The sequence below is a fragment of the Mauremys reevesii genome, linkage group 2, assembly GCF_016161935.1.
Source record: "Mauremys reevesii isolate NIE-2019 linkage group 2, ASM1616193v1, whole genome shotgun sequence".
NCBI lineage: Eukaryota > Metazoa > Chordata > Testudines > Geoemydidae > Mauremys > Mauremys reevesii.
This window is the reverse complement of record NC_052624.1, coordinates 276418621-276436328: the sequence shown is the minus strand read 5'-3', so window position 1 is coordinate 276436328 and position 17708 is coordinate 276418621. Positions and strand designations below refer to the sequence as shown.

The 17708-nt window shown below is 41.0% G+C and overlaps 1 protein-coding gene across 1 annotated transcript in view; it reads left to right on the top strand.

The window, feature by feature from the left end:
* Positions 1-5539, top strand: part of KCNK9 (potassium two pore domain channel subfamily K member 9) — a 123836-nt gene extending 118297 nt beyond the window's left edge. The window contains exon 2 of the mRNA XM_039521503.1: positions 3852-5539. Coding sequence (XP_039377437.1) covers positions 3852-4693 — 842 coding nt within the window. The 3' untranslated portion in view covers positions 4694-5539. The remainder of the gene's footprint in view (positions 1-3851) is intronic.
* Positions 5540-17708: the final 12169 nt, after the last annotated feature.

Sequence of the window (17708 nt, the reverse complement as noted above, 5' to 3'; positions counted from 1 at the left end):
GATCCTACTGCTCAGCTGAGCAGAACAAAACCTCTTTCCTTTACCTGCTGCTCATCTCCCAGGCACATCGAACTTGCTCACATTCAGAATAAGCAGAAACTCTAACCTGGCAGAAGGAGCTGTCCCCTCTGCAGTGCTCCATTCCCTGGTGTAGACATGGTGTGTCACCTTTATGGACCTCTTCTCCTTTCTTGTGGATGCCCAAGTCCCCTGGTTTTCTTCAGTTCCTTAGCTTCTTAAGTGGATGTCTTCTCAATATCATGGTCCTAGGATCCTCTGCATAACCTTCACCCCCTTCTCAGGGTGGTGAAAATGATCTAAGCTGAAAACCCAATACCATGTGTATTCAGATACCTTTATTTCTTTAACCAGGCTCATTCCAACCCAGTGTCTCTCATCTCCCAACTCGTAAGTACTTCTCTTCATATTTGAATAAAGTGCAGCGGCTTTTGAGCTGGGGAAGTTAACAAGAGTCTCTAGACACCCTGTTTAGGCAGTAGGGTGACCAGATGTCCCGATTTTATAGGGACAGTCACGATTTTTGTATCTTTTTCTTATATAGGCTCACATTACCCCCCACCTCCATCCTGATTTTTCACATTTGCTGTCTGGTCACCCTATTAGGCAGTCATCTTCTGCTACTGAAGTGGTCGCTTGTGTCCACCGAGGCTTGTTGTAAGTCAAACCCATCTAGTTGGAGCCTGACCTTATCCACTGGAGAAACACTATTTACAGGTAAGAAAAACTGTTTATCCTCCACTTTCTTCTGGCAAACTTTAATCCTTCTCTGGCTTCTGACATTGGGCCTCTGAGAGAGTTTGAAATTAAAAGGGACAGTGTCCCATTTTAAATTTCAGACCTACATTATTAAAACTTAAAGAACTTAACTAATATCATTTGCTTTTTGCTGATTTACAGTGTTTATGGCCTGATTCTGCACCACTTAAGCAAATGAGAGTTTTGCTTTTGCTTCGTAAAGTTCAGAGCATTTCACAGTTAATCTCTGAGGCCAGTGCGACGGAGCTACGTATGCTCCAAGGCCTTGTCCGCACTAAAGAAATGTTCTTTGCCTAGCACTCATGTACCTATTTTAAAGGCTTGATTCCATCTCAATAAAAAAGGCCTTGTCTGTTCTACGTGTTTATGTTCAAACTGCGATATAACATATCCGATTCTATAAACCTACATTGACGCCTTGAGTATGGTCTAATGGCTAAAGTTATATAGTAAACGTTCTCTTTCTAGCTGTGTGACCTTGTGAGAGTCACCATCTATCTGTGCTTCACCTTTCCTACCTGCAAAATGGGGCTACTAAATCTTATCTATCTCACAGGGGTATTGTAAGTGAATTAATTACGGGATCTGTAAAGTACTTCGAGAAACTCGTATGGAAGAGACTCTGTAAGTGCATAATATTAATTTATTATAATCTTCCTAAATTGTCTCTCTGGATCCTTAAGGAGTGGGATTGGACAATTTCAAAGGAAATCTTTTTTCATCCCTAACCATTTTCTTTAGAGCCCAAGTGAAAGCTGTTTCTACCAACTGCCATCTCTGTCACCATCTGGAAAATCACATTTTCTGGAGCTTTCCTCCTCTTTATCAGCTGTAACTAAAGCTATAAAATGGGAAGATGTCCTTGCTTTAATTAACACCCCTGTAGTTCAAAAGATGATCTTAGTAATGAGAGGCAATTATAGCCTTTATTGAGGGATAGTCAGGTGGAACAAATCCAGCATCAATCTATGGGAGGCATTTATTCCCCCAGGAAATTTGGAAGCTGCTCTTTGTAAAGAGCTGAAAACAAGGTCTGGTACAACAGGTGAATCAATTTGTTCTTTCTGTAATCTTAAAAATAACTTGTCTCTATTTTTTTTTTTTGCAGACTTGTTTTTATATCACCATCCAGCTGCCAGCAACTAGCAGTTGAGTTAATAAAGGTTGTTACTGGATCTTTGAAGATGTGGTTTCTAGTTTTTGTTTCTTTTTCTAGACCAGTGTTTCTTTCTACTTTGCATGGGATTCAGTACTGGTTCTGGTGAAAGTGCATTAATAGATCATTGCATCAGTAGCCAAGCACAGGACAATTTACTACCGTTACCTGCAGCAGTGTAGCTAACTAACTACTAGTTGCATTTCATACTGTGCACACTGCAGATGGCTAGTTTTTGGGCCAAGAGTCTGACTGAAAATATCAGAGTAAGGCTACAGAATTGATTGGGGAAGTGTCAAAAGAAATTCACACCTGTGTGGAGGGCCAAGAGGCCATCTTCATTCCTATTTGGAGGGCTTAAGTGGAAAATAGGTGGTGAGTAAGACCTTGTGCAATCTCTCTGCAAGGGAGTGAATTTTACACTTAGAGATTACATTCAGTGTGGATAAATATCTAAAAGTTGAGACCTTTGTCCCGCCCGCCTGTGTGTGTCTTACACTGGCAAGGAGATGGATTAGATGGCTCACTAGGCCATGAGTATCTATAGGCCTGATTCTCCACTCCAGTTTTATACCTGTGTATTGCCATTGATTCCAGAAGAGTCATATTCCCCAACATAATGGAGTGCGGAACAGGACATTTAGATTCTGTGAAACCTCTTAGGACTGCAAAACTGGACAAGAATTTCTGCAAGATCTTTCTCTCTTGAGGTATTTTTAGAGCCCTGCAAATCTGCGGATATCAGCTTTGTATCCATGGACTTTGTTTGCAGATTGCAGATTGGGTGTGGATACAATTTTTGTATCTGCACAGGGATCTAGGTATTTTCACACTCCCACACCTAGCAGGAAGTATGGATTTGTGCAACAATGTGGGGTGAAAAAGTTAAATCACAATGGTTTGGGTAAGTTCTCACTCAATGCAAACCAGTTCTCATATCCCTACTAATATAACAGGAAACATACCACATACCCGGTCCTGGACTACCTGAGTCACCTGATATAATTAATAGTGCCAACCATTTCTAGTAATTGTAGAATGAGCTGACTCAATTGTGCATTCCTCTGTAATTAAAAATAGTGCAAGCCTTAACCTTCCCCTCAAAACCCTACAGTCTTCCAGCAGTGAGTGTCTTTCACAGGGTTCCTAGGAGAAGCTTGTTAAAATTCCACCAACAAACTTGAGAGAGGTTTGGGATGGTTTCTCTACCTCTGATGCTTTCTCTGGATACTGCTGAATCACTCCTGCCAGAGAATACTTACCTTTGAGATCATCAAAATCCCCTGCCTTTGCAATGGACCAGATTCCAATGCCAGGTATCAGTGTGTGGTTTTTCTTTTTAAATGCCCTGGTGAAGACAACCATTTCCAGTTATAGAGGTTGAATGTTATGCTATACTCCATTGTAAATCCTTCAGAAAGGAAGTGAAACTTCTCCAGCAAATGAACTCTGTATAATTTTGTTTGCCATTAAGCAGTGTTGCCACTCTTCTTGCCTGCTTACAAGGACAAGGCTTTTATTTAAATCGGAACGCAACAGAATAGATTCTCCATTCCCTCATCCCGTCTTCTCCTCGGGCACATGCATACCTAAGGTTTTTGCTGGCTTTGGGAGCTCCCTGTTACAATAGGGCAGTTCATCACTGCAGTGTTCTCATGAACTCCCAGGCTGAACACTTCCACTGCTGCAGCAGCAAAGAAATCCTCATTAATGTAGGAGTCACTTGTGCCTTCCCAAGATTTTGAAAGAGGTGGCTTTGACTTCTCCAGCAAGGAGACTATTCTGCCTGGGGAAGACGTGGGTGTTGACAGGGTGCTTGAGTTATTTTTGTTAATTATTTGTACTGCCGGTATGATGAGGAAGCTTTTGGAATCCCCCCTCCTTGCTGACTCTCCTATCTTTTCCTTTCCTTCTCCAGGTTATGGACATGCCGCCCCAGGGACGGATGCCGGGAAAGCCTTTTGTATGTTCTACGCTGTCCTGGGGATCCCACTGACGCTGGTCATGTTCCAGAGCCTGGGCGAGCGCATGAACACCTTTGTCAAGTACCTCCTGAAACGGATCAAAAAGTGCTGCGGGATGAGGAGCACCGACGTCTCCATGGAAAACATGGTCACTGTGGGTTTCTTCTCCTGCATGGGAACCCTCTGCATTGGAGCAGCAGCCTTTTCCCAATATGAGGAGTGGAGCTTTTTCCATGCTTACTATTACTGCTTTATAACATTGACTACGATAGGATTTGGTGACTATGTGGCCCTGCAGACCAAAGGGGCCCTCCAAAAGAAGCCAGTCTACGTGGCTTTTAGCTTTATGTACATTCTAGTGGGGTTGACAGTCATTGGGGCATTTCTAAATCTGGTTGTTCTCAGGTTCTTAACCATGAACAGTGAGGACGAGAGACGGGATGCCGAGGAGCGGGCATCCCTGGCAGGGAACCGCAACAGCATGATTATCCACATTCAAGAGGACGCCCAGCACGTTCGGCCACGGTACAAGGCCGAAGTAACAGATCTTCAGTCAGTTTGTTCCTGCATGTGTTACAGGTCCCATGAGTATACCAGCCGGATGGTGTCTCACCAAAATTCGTTCAGCTCCAAGCTGAATCCTCAGTACTTTCACTCCATCTCTTATAAGATAGAAGAGATCTCACCAAGCACATTAAAAAACAGCCTTTTCCCATCTCCTGTTAGCTCCATCTCACCTGGGTTGCACAGCTTTACAGATAACCACAGGCTGATGAAAAGGCGAAAGTCCATTTAAAGTGATTTGTCTTCTTTTGCTTTACTTGTTTCCCCCAATTACCTTTTTTGTTTCTTGAGTGAGACGGAGCGAGGCCAAAGGGAATAGAAAAAGCCAGTCCTCCTCTGAGACTCAGCTCTTGAGCATGAAGCATGGATTATTACTGTTCCAGCAAAGTATGCCTTACATTACCCCCTCGGTGGATTTCAGAGGATTCGAGGTGACATGAAGTGGGTACCAAATCCAAAGTTGCACACAAAGCTGGGAGCCTTCATGTGCCACTGGCACTCCTGACCTAATAAACTATTTTCCTCTCAAGCAGGTCGCTGTGTGCGTGTGCGCGTGTGTGTTGAGTGCGTGTGTGTGCAATTCTACAACTAGTGCCATGTGACAAAAATGCATCAGGTATTCATTTTTTTTCCCTTGAAGCAATTGTGTTCCAGCCTGCTTTTAACTTTTAGACTGCTTCCAAAAGAATAGGGGACGGGGGAGCCAATTTGTTTTGTTTTTGCCAAGTCAAGCATGTGTCATAAGCAGTCAATATACCAGATGTATCATGATCAATTTTTGAATGCTAGATTTTAGATTGTATTAACATTAAAAAAAAAAAGAGGCAGGAAAAGATGGATCATTTTAGCTTGCCAGTTCAAAATTAAAAATAAAATAAAATAAAAATAAAGCATGCACTTTGTAAAACTGGTATGCATTATAAAAAAAACACAAGAAAAACTAGCAATGGAATTAATAATCAAAAGCAAATAATATAATTGATTTAACTACATTTACTTTCACCATTTGCTACTGTTCCAACAATTTGTTGTGCAAGTAGAATTTTTTAAGAGAAATTGGGAAAATTGTTGGAACTATAGAGTTTCTTTTTGTTACTTTGCTCTTATTTATAAAAAAATATTATAATTATGAAGGCTATTATTTTATTTTAATTTTTGGTGCAGCAACTACCTGCATGAATAGGAATTATATTTTTTGGAATGCTTGGATGAGGGTGGGTATAAATAGGTGGATGTATATTTTTTTCTTATATAATAGTGACAAGGCATTCCTTGTTTTAAATAAATAAAAAAATAATGATGATTGTCTCTAAATGCTTTTGATTTGTAAATAGTGGAAAGCCTTTGTTGGTCTCAGGAAGAATTCAAGGAACAGTATCTTGATCGTTTTTGGCCTACTGGGAACTTGCAGTAGTAGATATGGTCTTGCTTTTTGGCTAGTCTGAAAGGCATAAGTATGTGCCTGTATGTGGCGAGAACAGTTGCACTCCGGTGTTTTGAAGGGTTATACCGGGAGCAGATTGCATTAGCCAGATGGAGTGAAGGCTGATGATGTCACTAAGTGAAATTGTTCCTTTGGGATCATTCATCACCCAGCTAATGATCTGAACCAAACTGACTTTACAGAACCAAATTCTAGGTCCTGGTCCAATTCCCACTGATGCTAGTGGAAGTTTGTCATGATGAATGCAAGCAGGATATGGTCCACTGGAATTTTTGTCTTTGTGTTCAATGGAGGCAGGATCGGGACTCATATCAGGGTACAGTGGTGCGTGTGAATTAATAATCCTACCTTTTAAAATACCTTCAGGGTTAATTCAATGTACAAAAAAGCATGATCTATCTGGCACAAATCATCTCTCTTGCTGATTACACTAGCATATACTTGCTATATAAAAGCAATAACCCCCCCATACATAGTTCTAAGTGTACCTGAATAATATGTTTTCTGAAATTCATGCAAACTTCCATTTCAGATCTGACCTCAACAGCTGTTTGCGCCTATGGGATGTTGACTGCCTTCCTAGGGTTTATTTGTCTGGGGCATTAATGGGCAGAAGATAGTAATGACCTCTACTTTCAACTCTCTTCTCCTGGCTTTTATCATTCAATAAAGTCAAAGTCTGTAATTTCAGTGTGTTATAACACACAAGTATCCACAGCTTTGAAAGCTTTCTATGACTTCCTCTTCTGGGAATTTCTGCAAAATCATGCTGGTATTGCACACTAAAACCTCCCATAACATGAGTGAAATACTAAACTAGAGTTCTGAGTGACCATGACACTGAAATGAACATTTTAGCCTAATTTATGGGAAATATGTTTTTATTTAGTGTTAATGGGTACTGTGTGTACATAATTAACTAGTGACATGCTCTAAGTACCCAATAGACTCTAAGACTTAGGGTGATGTTAGAAGCTTTGAAACCAGTAGACATTTGGAAAGTAGTCTTAACATTCTGTGATCCACCTCTATGATAACATCTGTTTCAAGACGTGAGATCTACTGGTCTTCTGAGACTCACTGTTGCATATGTTTTTGTTTGTGCATATCTGGTATATACGTTAGGAATCCAAGAAAATCAACAAAAGATTTGGTTTCACAACGCTCTGAACATTCAAATTCTGCCTGCCTTTGAGGGGAAAATTTGGCTTGGAGAACTTTTTTCAAAAAACTTGAAATTTTTTTAAAAACGGATTTTTTTTTATTAAGGGGGGAAAAAAATCTCTTTTCTTGACAAGTGGAACTAAATTGTCAAAAGTTCTACAAGGTTTTGAATTCTGGAAGTTCAATGTTTGTAATGTGTTCTAACTGAGAAGTTATAGATTCTCCTGTCTGAAGCTAGACAAATTCAGATGAGAAATAAAGTGCACATTTTTAACAGTGAGGGGAATTAACCGTTGGAACAGCTTACCTAGGGAAGTGGTGCGTTCTTCATCATTTGAAGTCTTTATATCAAGACTGTCTGTCTTTTTAAAATATATGCTACAGCTCAACCAGAAGTTATGGCTTTGATCCAGGAATTACTGGGTCAAATTCCTATGGCCTGTGTTATGAAAGAGGACAGACTAGATAATTATAATACTCCTTTTTAACCTTAAATCTCTGAATGTAAAGAGAGAGTGTGTGTCTTGTGGGACGCCATTTAGACAGAAGGTGTCTATGTGCCTTAAGATATGTTTTTCTGCCTGAAAGATCTGTAAATCTATCTGGTATTCTTATCTTAAATACGATCTTCATGTCTCTTTGTTTACATTTTGAAACCAGTCCCTTATATAAAATCTTTATAAGACCCCTTTTGTACGAGCACTTGTAGTATAGTTAGCTGAATCCTCTTGTCTGTGTATTCACCCCCCTCTTGAACTAGATGAAAATGTTGGCATGTATTTTGTGGTACACTCTCTGCTGCTGGGTGGCAATAAATGCTTTGGATAGAGAAAACGGGACAATTGAAGGAGGCAGTCCCAGAATCAAGCAGTAAATGTGAAGCCATGGGGATATAGCTGCTCCTATGGGTCTTCCTGTAGGGGAAAGGGAGATATGGCTGGGGTATAAACATATCCAGGTGATTTCCTGGTTGCTGTTGGTAGCAGGCACCACTTAGAGCAGTCCACACACTGCTCTAAGTCTGCCTAGGGCCCAGGCCAGTGTATATTGGTGTAGAGTAAAGGGAAGTATGAAGGTAGTTTAAAGCCACCTTGGCACTATGCCTCCTTGAACTGTGGCAACTGCTCTTCAATTGCAGCTCAAACTCTGGGTCTTTATGTGAACATATTTCAGCCCATGGGTTATATTCATGCACTATTGGTTGCACGTCTATTTTTAATTCTTCACGATTAGTTATTTATGGAGATGGAGAGGTAATAATTGATGACCTGAAGAAGGCTGAGGTGTTTAATGCCTATTCTGCATCAGTCTTTGCTAAAAAGGTTAATGATGGCCAGATACTCAGCACAATGAATATTGACAACAAGGAGAAAGGAATGCAAGCCAAAATAGGGAACAAACAGGTTACAGAATATTTAGATACATTGGATGTATTCAATACAGCAGGGCCCGATGGAACTCATCTTAGGGTACTTAAGGAACTAGCTGAAGCAATCTCAGAATTATTAGCAATTATCTTTGAGAACTCAGAGAGGACAGTGAGGGCCCAGAGGACTGGAGAAGGGAAAACATAGTACCTGTCTTTAAAAAGGGGAATAAGGAAGACCTGGGAAATTATAGACCAGTCAGTCTCCCTGGAAAGGTACTGGAACAAATTATTAAACAATCAGTTTGTAAGCACCTAGAGGATAATAAGTTTATAAGGAATGGCCAGCCTGGATTTGTCAAGAACAAATCAGGCCAAACCAACCCAATTTTCTTCTGTGACAGGGTTACTGGTCTGGTGGATGTGGGGAAGCAGTAGAAGTGATGTATCTTGGTTTTAGTAAGGCTTTTGATTCAGTCCACATGACATTCTCATAAGCAAGCTAGGGAAATGTGGTTTAGATGAAATTACTGTAAGGTAGGTTTGCAAATGGTTGAAAGACCATTCTCAAAGAGTAGTTATCAGTGGTTTGTAATGGGCTTAATCTGCAGCGAGGGAGATTTAGGTTAGCTATTAGGAAAACATTTCTAACTATAAGGGAATAGGCTTGCAAAGAAGGTTGTGGAATCCCCATTATTGGAGGTTTTTATGAGTAGTTGGACAAACACCTCTCAGGGATGGTCTAGGTTTACTTGGTCTTGTCTCAGTGCAAGAGGCTGGACTTGATGTTTTATTGAAGTCCCTTCCAGCCATAGATTTCTATGATTCTATGGCACATGGCGGATCACCCAAATTACATGGTGTTGTTTCTGTTCCCTGATTGGTTGACTGAAAATTTTGTAAAGTGGATGGGGAAGAATCAAAGCGACTTCATGACGGCTGCCCAAACACTTCCAGCATATGTCATCTTGGACCATTTGCTTTGTGACCAGTCTCCCATAGAAAAACTCAGTTGTATGAACATCTGCAGACAAACAATAATAATAATAAAACCATAACAATGACATCTAATTAAAATACACTTTGGAATGCTTTTTTTGCCATATTTGTCCAGTTTTACGTGTGGAATTTAGAACTGGAATGGACAAGGCACTAGAGGAAACATTATATAGAATACAATCATACACAAAAAAGCCAAAGCCTGCTTGCCTGACTCCCATGAGAATTCCCATTGACTTCAGTGGGGGATTAATCATAACAGTCACCCTGTAAAGGGGGATGGGCAGATCTGATGTGTCTTTTCCATCTCTGGCTCTCTGGATTCTATATAAACTCTTGCTGGTTTCTGCATCACTCTGTTTTTCATTGTACATAATCTTTTGTTTGAATACATTTCTTTATATAAATCTCTTTTTTTTTCTTCCTAGAATTTTGTTTTATTTTGAAAGAAACAAAAGCAATAGTTTTATCCTCCCACCCTTGACATCGCTGCATGGAAAGCTCTGATGGGGTACAGGTATGCAGTAGTGGAGTTAATTATAACAAGACTTCATAATACTCAAAGGAACTAAACAGTGTCTTTACAAAAAAGAACAGGAGTACTTGTGGCACCTTAGAGACTAACAAATATATTTGAGTATAAGCTTTCGTGGGCTACAGCCCAGCTCATAGAGACTTGCATGATCATTTTGCAATGCATTCTCATTTTCAGGTGCCTCTTGTTCCCCACTCCTCCACATTATTAAGCATTAGAAATAATAATAAATCAGATTAGTCTGTTTATGTCACACCAATATGCTCTTTATCAAAACAACACCATTTTAGCTCCCCACAGTCGACTTTGATTTTTTTTCTCTTTGATGATAATATGTAATATGATAGGACAATAGAGTTGTTATATAATCAGTTTGATCAGTGCAGGGCCTGAAATAGCTTTGACTGAGCATGCTGTGATATGGAAATGAGAGAGGAAACTTAATAGAACCATGCAGGCATAACCCTCCGCTTAGTCTTTATTACTATGTAAGAAATCCACTGGCTGATCTAACAGGCTGCTTTTCTAGATCCTTGTTTGTGAGGTTTGCAGAGATGCCTGCAGTACAGTGTTTTTAAGGAGACACCTATGGAAGGCAGCTTTGGATGTTACGTCAAGACTCTGAGATAGCCTCTAGGTTATTAACAAATGGAAAATATTAATATTAAACCTAAGCGAAGGACTTTCTTCTGCATGGACTCCTCTGTAACAGATCATTTAGAACTGAATACGTTAAAATAAAAGGAAAGTGACCAAGTTAATCTACTGTATTGTAGGTCATCTTGTTAGTTAGTACTTCGATTGAAAGAACACTGGGACAGTAACCAACAATCCTAAGAATTAAGTCTTGTCCAGGTAATTTATCTCGTCTCTGAAAGATTTGAAAGGTTTTGTTCCTGGCAGTATAAAAAAAGGCATCATTAGACGCTAAAAGCTAGAAAGTGCAATCAGTGGAACTAGAGCTGGAGAAGGGAAATTATTTGGTATGTGGACGCTGGAGGGAGGAATGATGATGGAAATAGCCCATAATAGAGGTTTATGGCCTGATTTTACTTCGTGTAATATTCCTGTTAATATTGGGGTCTAATTAAGACATACATTTAATGCCTTTACTGGGGAAGCCGGAACAGAGTGATGTGCTGGAATGTCTCCATTACACTAATGTTATGGCCTTTTTAATGCATATTTTAATGAGAGGCTATTATTAACTGGAATATTACCCAAATTACAATCAGAATCACAGTGTTACTAATTTTGCAACTAAGGGTGCATAATATTTCCAGACTCAAAAACAGAAAGGTTGCCCGTTATTACCTGCCTGCCATCCAGCTTTAACATCCAACTTCATTTTAGAAAACTCAGCTAGATAAACTGTATGGAAAGCATTAGCCAACATCAAGATACATGGAGGGCAAAACAGATAGCATGATACTGGACACAGAGAGATTGGCATGCACACTGGGACTCTGTTGCTATTTAATCAGAATTTAGAGACTGAGTTAGGGTCCCCCAACTTATCTTACTCCTTACTGTAACCAGGGTGGCAGAGGAATTTGCAATAAGTACCAATGAGGCAAAAATAAGCAAAGATCTCAAGTACGAGATTTGAGCACAAATATAATTTCCATGTGAAATCCTAATGGAGTGGTTCTGAAGATAGCAGTTGTGTGTTTTGCCCCAAATAATGCCCAGTTCTGTGAGGTGTCCTCTATGCAGCACCTTCCAGAGCTAACCCCCATCCCTGATATCATCTTTTTAACTCAACCAGGAAGGAATATAGCCCAGAGTTGGTCTGTTTCTGTTAGAACCAGATGTAACCTGGTTAACATTATCTTCCTCTCCACAATGACAACCTCTTCACCCCAAATTGGGGATTGAATTCTGGGACAGAGGCCATCATGGAGACTCAGGGACTCCTTTAGGGACTGCACTGCTGTAGAAGGTCCAAGATGGTAGACAAGGAGTGTCATGGAAGATCAGGATCTCCGCATGGATGGCCTGGACCATTGCAGATCTATTGAGATGCTTGGGTTTTGATGGCCAAACTCTTTGCCTACTTTGTGGGGTGCAGACCCTACCCTACAATGAGCCGTTTCAGTGGCAGCTCCTGAGGGGGGAATTTGCTCAACTTCCTGTCCCCTATTGTGTTTTTTTCCTGCATATAGAAGAATCTTATCTATAGAAAGTAGGGATTGAACAGACACTGAATCATCTATTCCATCTCTTTACCAGTGCAACATTGTTCTTTGCAGTATATTATACTACTGTATATTGTTGTTCTGATCCTATATTCCTAACTGAGGCCATAGCTCAGTAAAGAACCTAAGTATATGAATTCAATGGGGTGTAGTGCTTTGCTGAACTGGGGCTGAAGCACTGTGACAACCCATTAAGGTCAGTGGGAGTTTTCCTCAGCTTGGTTTATCCCAAAAGGCCCTGATTGCCCTGGAAACATTGCTCTGTTGTTCCTTTCCAAAGATATAAATACACATTTGTTTCTCCAAAATTGCTGAGAACTCTAATGAAAGCTGTATAATTATATGGACTCCTGAGTGATTCATGTGTACAAGTCTGCACTTCTTTGGAGAAGTTGCGGTGTGAAATTTGAATTCAGCAAATTGAATACCTGATTCTGATTACACATATACAGGTAACTCCACTTGTTTCAGCTAAATTATTCCTAACTGGCAAAGGAGTTAGAGAGACCAGAATCAGGCCCTGAAAATGTTTAAGGTTTGGATTTGGACATGCTATATTTGGTGCTGCTAAGTAGACATTTGGGAAAGCAGGAGTAATTTCATTTAAGTAAATGGAGTTATACTGGTCTAAAAAAGAGAGGAATCTGACCCAATATGCCAAATTTTCATCTCACAATTGTTTTACACTAGAGTAACCCAGATGATTTGAATACAATTCCATTAATCCTGATTAACACCAGTGTTAGTGAGATCAGAATGTGGCTCAATCTGCACACACCATCCTATAATAAATATATACAATGAATGCTTCACATTAAAGAGTCCTTCCTGACCATTATAATGATGGCAACAACACTGTAGAAAGTACTAAAGAAAATGAAACAACCCAACTGTACAACTTGTGCTGCAGTGTTTTTGCTTTATAGTCCTGGAATCCTGGCAACAAATCTGTCTGGCTAATTTTAGGATGGCAATATTATCCCTGGAGCCTGCAGTCTCCAGTCATCTCTCCTTCTGCAAATGTGACAGATGAATATTGTAATTAACAAAAATCCCAGTGTGTTTCATTTTTACTTAATTTTCTTGTCAGCCTTCTTCCACCTTGCATCCTGACCATGTATGGAGCACCGCCACACATCAACACCCACAGCAGATTAAAAAAAATTAATGATATCATTGTGTTGGTAATTAATATTCACAGTTCCAAGCTGTGTTGTCTGGGCTCACTTTGAGAAATGCAGAACAAACAGCAGCGCGATAGAATTTATCATCGCTTGCTAATTCACAAGTGGATCTAAGCAAGCATAATAATTGAAACAGTGCTCCTTAATGCATCTTTTTCATGCGCCAGTTCTGATGCTGCTGGTCTGGCGTTGATAAATTGTTTCTTCGGCATGTGGCAAAGCTTGCAGTCATTCCTCCACCCAGAACATTGTATCTGGGGCCGAGGTGTGGAGGAACAACAAAGGGTCCATTTTACAGACAGTGTCCCTCTTTGGCTTTCTCTGTGCACAGCATCCCTGACTACCTCTGCACTAATTCATTAGCTTGCCATTTAACAGAAGCATATTAACAACCAGGATCATTGCATGCTGTACTTTTCCCCATTATGTATTAATGAAGAGCATTATATTACAGAAAAGCACACTGGAGAAGGAAATGTTCCACTGTAATTGTTACTGGCAAAAGAAATATATAGATTGATTAAAAACCAAAACAAGGGAATCAAACAGGAAATGCAATTTGTACAAACCTGTCTGTGTGCCTCCTACTTACACTTTGATTAGATGCGATTTGTAGGCCCAGAGGACAAGATATTTTAGTCTGTTCCTTTGGTAGAGGAGATTGTGGAGGGAGGGGAGTGAAAGCAGCAGACAGGTGGGTAGGAAGCGGATAGAAGCTTGGCTCTGCTCCTCCCCCCGAAATGCAGGAGCTGGCATGGGGACTGTTGGCATCTGCCAGTGCAGGCAACCCTGAGAACAAGCAGGGAGGAAATTGTGTCTTAGTGAGAGACATTCCCTGCCTGGCTCTTGGGATGGTGCAGCTACACAGTGCTCCATTCACAGAGTTTATGGCAAAGCCACACTCTACATCCCTACTCCTCATAAAGGAACAGATGCTGCTGGATGTGACCTCATGTGTTGTCCCACTGGAGGGAGTAGGGGCTACTTAGCCACCAAAGTGCTCCTCATTCTGAGTTTGGGGGAGGGGGGATTCGCTACACAACGAGCTTCATTTTTGGTACATTTGGACTTTTCAACTGTACAAGAATAATCAAAATTGACCTTTAGAGAAAGGACATGAATGAAACGCAATATTGCTGGCCATCCTGACCGCTTCTGCATGCAGCTCTTTTGTAATCATTATCACTGAGAGGCTAATTAATCTGATCATGGCATTTAATTAGGTTAGCTCTAATAAAATAGGCGAGTGTATTGTGCCTCCCAGAGACTGACGTCCCAACTAGGCTATTCTCCCAGGGATTGCTTGAGACTAAGAAGGACGTGGCGGCAGATGGGGGTTGAACCAGGGCTCCCCTATTTATAGGAATCACCCCATTGACTTCAATCCCACTGCTCATGGGAGTAAAGTGAGCAGGGTTTGCCCCCTGCCCTGTATCGTGCACAGGGAAGAGAAACCAGCAGTGTCATACTAGAAGGACAGCATGGGCCAGGGGACTGAGCAAGGGGCAGTGTGTGAGGACTAATCCTTGCCCCTGCCACTGACTTGCTGTGTGACCTCGGCTTTGTCACTAAACCTCTTTGTGGGCCTCCCCGCTTTGAGATAGATCAGGCCTATAAGGCCCAGCCTAGTGTAAGGCGGGAGTGAAGCTGCATCTCAGTGTGAGCACAGGGAGGCATTTCCCAGACTCCCAGGCATGCGTGAGGAATACTCCTCTCTGTTCTGCTAGTCAGTGTGGCCAGGACATCCATCTCCTCCTCACGGTCCCTTCCTACCCTGGTGTGAAGAGCGCAGATCATCAGGGAGTGGAATTCTGCTTGGCCTTTACATGGAGCATGGGGGCTAGGGAAGACTTCAAGTGCCCTCTCTTCAAACTGTGCAACTGCCTAACGGCCAGGGGGAGTCTGCCCCATGGAAGTCCATTTTTGGGAATCAGGGCCTGCATGTGTTTCACTCTTTGTAAGATTTGCGCACCACCAGTGCACAGTGGTTTTGTGAGGACTTGTTAGCTAATGTCTGTGCAGTGCTTTGAAGACCATAAGTGCAAAGCATTCTCATACACACTGGTTTGAAGAATGATTTGCAAATAACCAGGGAACAAAGTCTTATCTGGAAAGGAGAAGAGGAATCAAACTGGTACCCACGATTTGTTTTTTTTTTTACCTGACTCTTCTAATTTTAGTTGTGATTTCAACAACCCCATCAAGAAAATCATTGGGATCTAATATGACGTCTTCAGGCACTGCGTCATGTTTAGGGGACTGAAAAAAAGAGAAATCAGAGTTCTAAAAAGTAGAACTCAAACTGGCATTTGTACTGGTCAAGGGCAGGGCCTTCATTCCAGCTCTCTGATTTTGCCTGTGAGTACATTTCTTTTGAATTGTCCAATAGATTTCCTAAGTGAAGTGCTCAGATACTAAAGTGATGAGGGTGGCGTAAGACCCTGTACAGAATGGAACAGAATAGTTGGTGCATCACAGTTTTCCATGAACTCAAACATCAAAATGCAGATGGATTAATGCGAGATTCTCATACTCTTAGCATGTGAGTGACCCTAATGTGGGGTCCCACAGTACGGTGCTACTCATTGCAAATAAAGGGATCAGAATCTGGCCCAAAGTAGCTCTTTAGCCTTTGGGAACCTGTAATGTTGTCTTGCAATTGGCCGACTATACACAGGGATTAATAAATATCACCTCTGCAAGACTATTTTTTCAAGACATAGTCAAAGCTCTCATTATTTTTCACTGCACACTCGTCTCGTATTCAGATTAGGAATGACTATTCTAGTGAAGTGATTCCCAAACTGTGGCCTTTGGGCCACCACCGGTCCACTGAGAACTTGGTGATGTTCCAAGCAGAGCTGGCTGATCACATGGCTCTCCTCCTTTCCTGCTGGTAAATTGGCTTACAAATGCAGGACTTACTGAACGTTACTGTTCTATATAAACAATTGCTGCACTTGCCACACTGATGTTAGTTAGTTGTCAGTAGAGTGGAGATGGTCTACACAATCATGAATGGAAGAAGAGAGAATGTGAGCCAAGAGACAACCTGTTATTCAGAGGTGGTCAATGCTATGAAACAGTTTGAGAACCCCTGCTCCCATAGATGGCTTTACTGGAAATCCACTGCCAATGCATGGGCACCACCCTGCAGACCTTAAGCTTGGTTAGTCCCGTTAAATTTAATGGGGTTTTGAGGTGCATGAGGACTGCTGGATTGGACCATATAAGAGAAAGATCATCATTATATAGAACGTATCCTATCTAGCACCACACTCCTCTTTACCAAATACCCAACACACTCAAATGATTAGAAGCTTGCTGGTTCTTCAGAAAACAAACACAATTTGTTTTTGCTTTTTAGAATTTTCATAATTTTCTTCTTAACCAATAATCCAGATGCTTCTCTTTGTGGGTGTGGGGTTAACTGTGACTCTTCCAGATGCTTTTTAAGATTCTTTTGGCTGGTTATTGTTATCAAGGAATATTTGATGAAAATGTTTGATCTTAGTGATATGAGTGCAAAGAAACTAATTGTTTGGAGCCAAAATGGTCAATATGGGAGATAATGAGAAATCGACTTGTCAGATTGTTTCCAGCAGGCCAAAAGAATGTGGATACTGTCTCTTTAAGGTGCAATTTCTTACTTCAACAAACTGTTTATCTATGAGAAACAGGGATAAAAGTGTTCAATTTGTGACCCAAGGAGAAATTTTGGGATTTCCAAACACACATACATGAAGGAAATGAATTGTGGACTCCACTTGGGAAACTGAGCTTTTGTGCTCAAACAGGAGCGCTTGCGTGTTTGTGTGTGTGTTGCCGCTGTGTCTCTTTTGGATCTCTAGACACTTTTTGGGTACATTTTTGTACTTTTTCGGAATGTGCATAGGAGGACTTAGTGAGGGTATTTTGGCGGCATTCTAAAGGCTCTCAACAATGTGGGATAGCGTTTAAGCTACGTTTCTCCCCTGGTTGGTAAACTTCATGTGCAGTGCACGGAGCATCAAGAGCAAAGTGCAAAAACTAAGTCAATGATCAGGCCTAATCTCAGACTTTTAATTTCACAGTGGTGGTCGAGCTGGTCCTAGCAATGGAGATAGAGGAGGTCACACGTATCAAGATGTAATGAGTTAAGCCAGTGATAGCCTGATTACAGAGAACCAAATTAAAGCATTCTAATCGTTTGTGTTTTTTTCAATTTTTCTGTCCTCCTCCCTTACCAGAGAGGATGCCTTCACTCATGGCCTTAGAATGCCGTACTGGAGTTAGCAGAGTGAAACAACAGCCAAATGAAAATGAGATTTATTGCAGCTTATGTAAAGAATGAAAACTGTATCACACAAATGTTTAC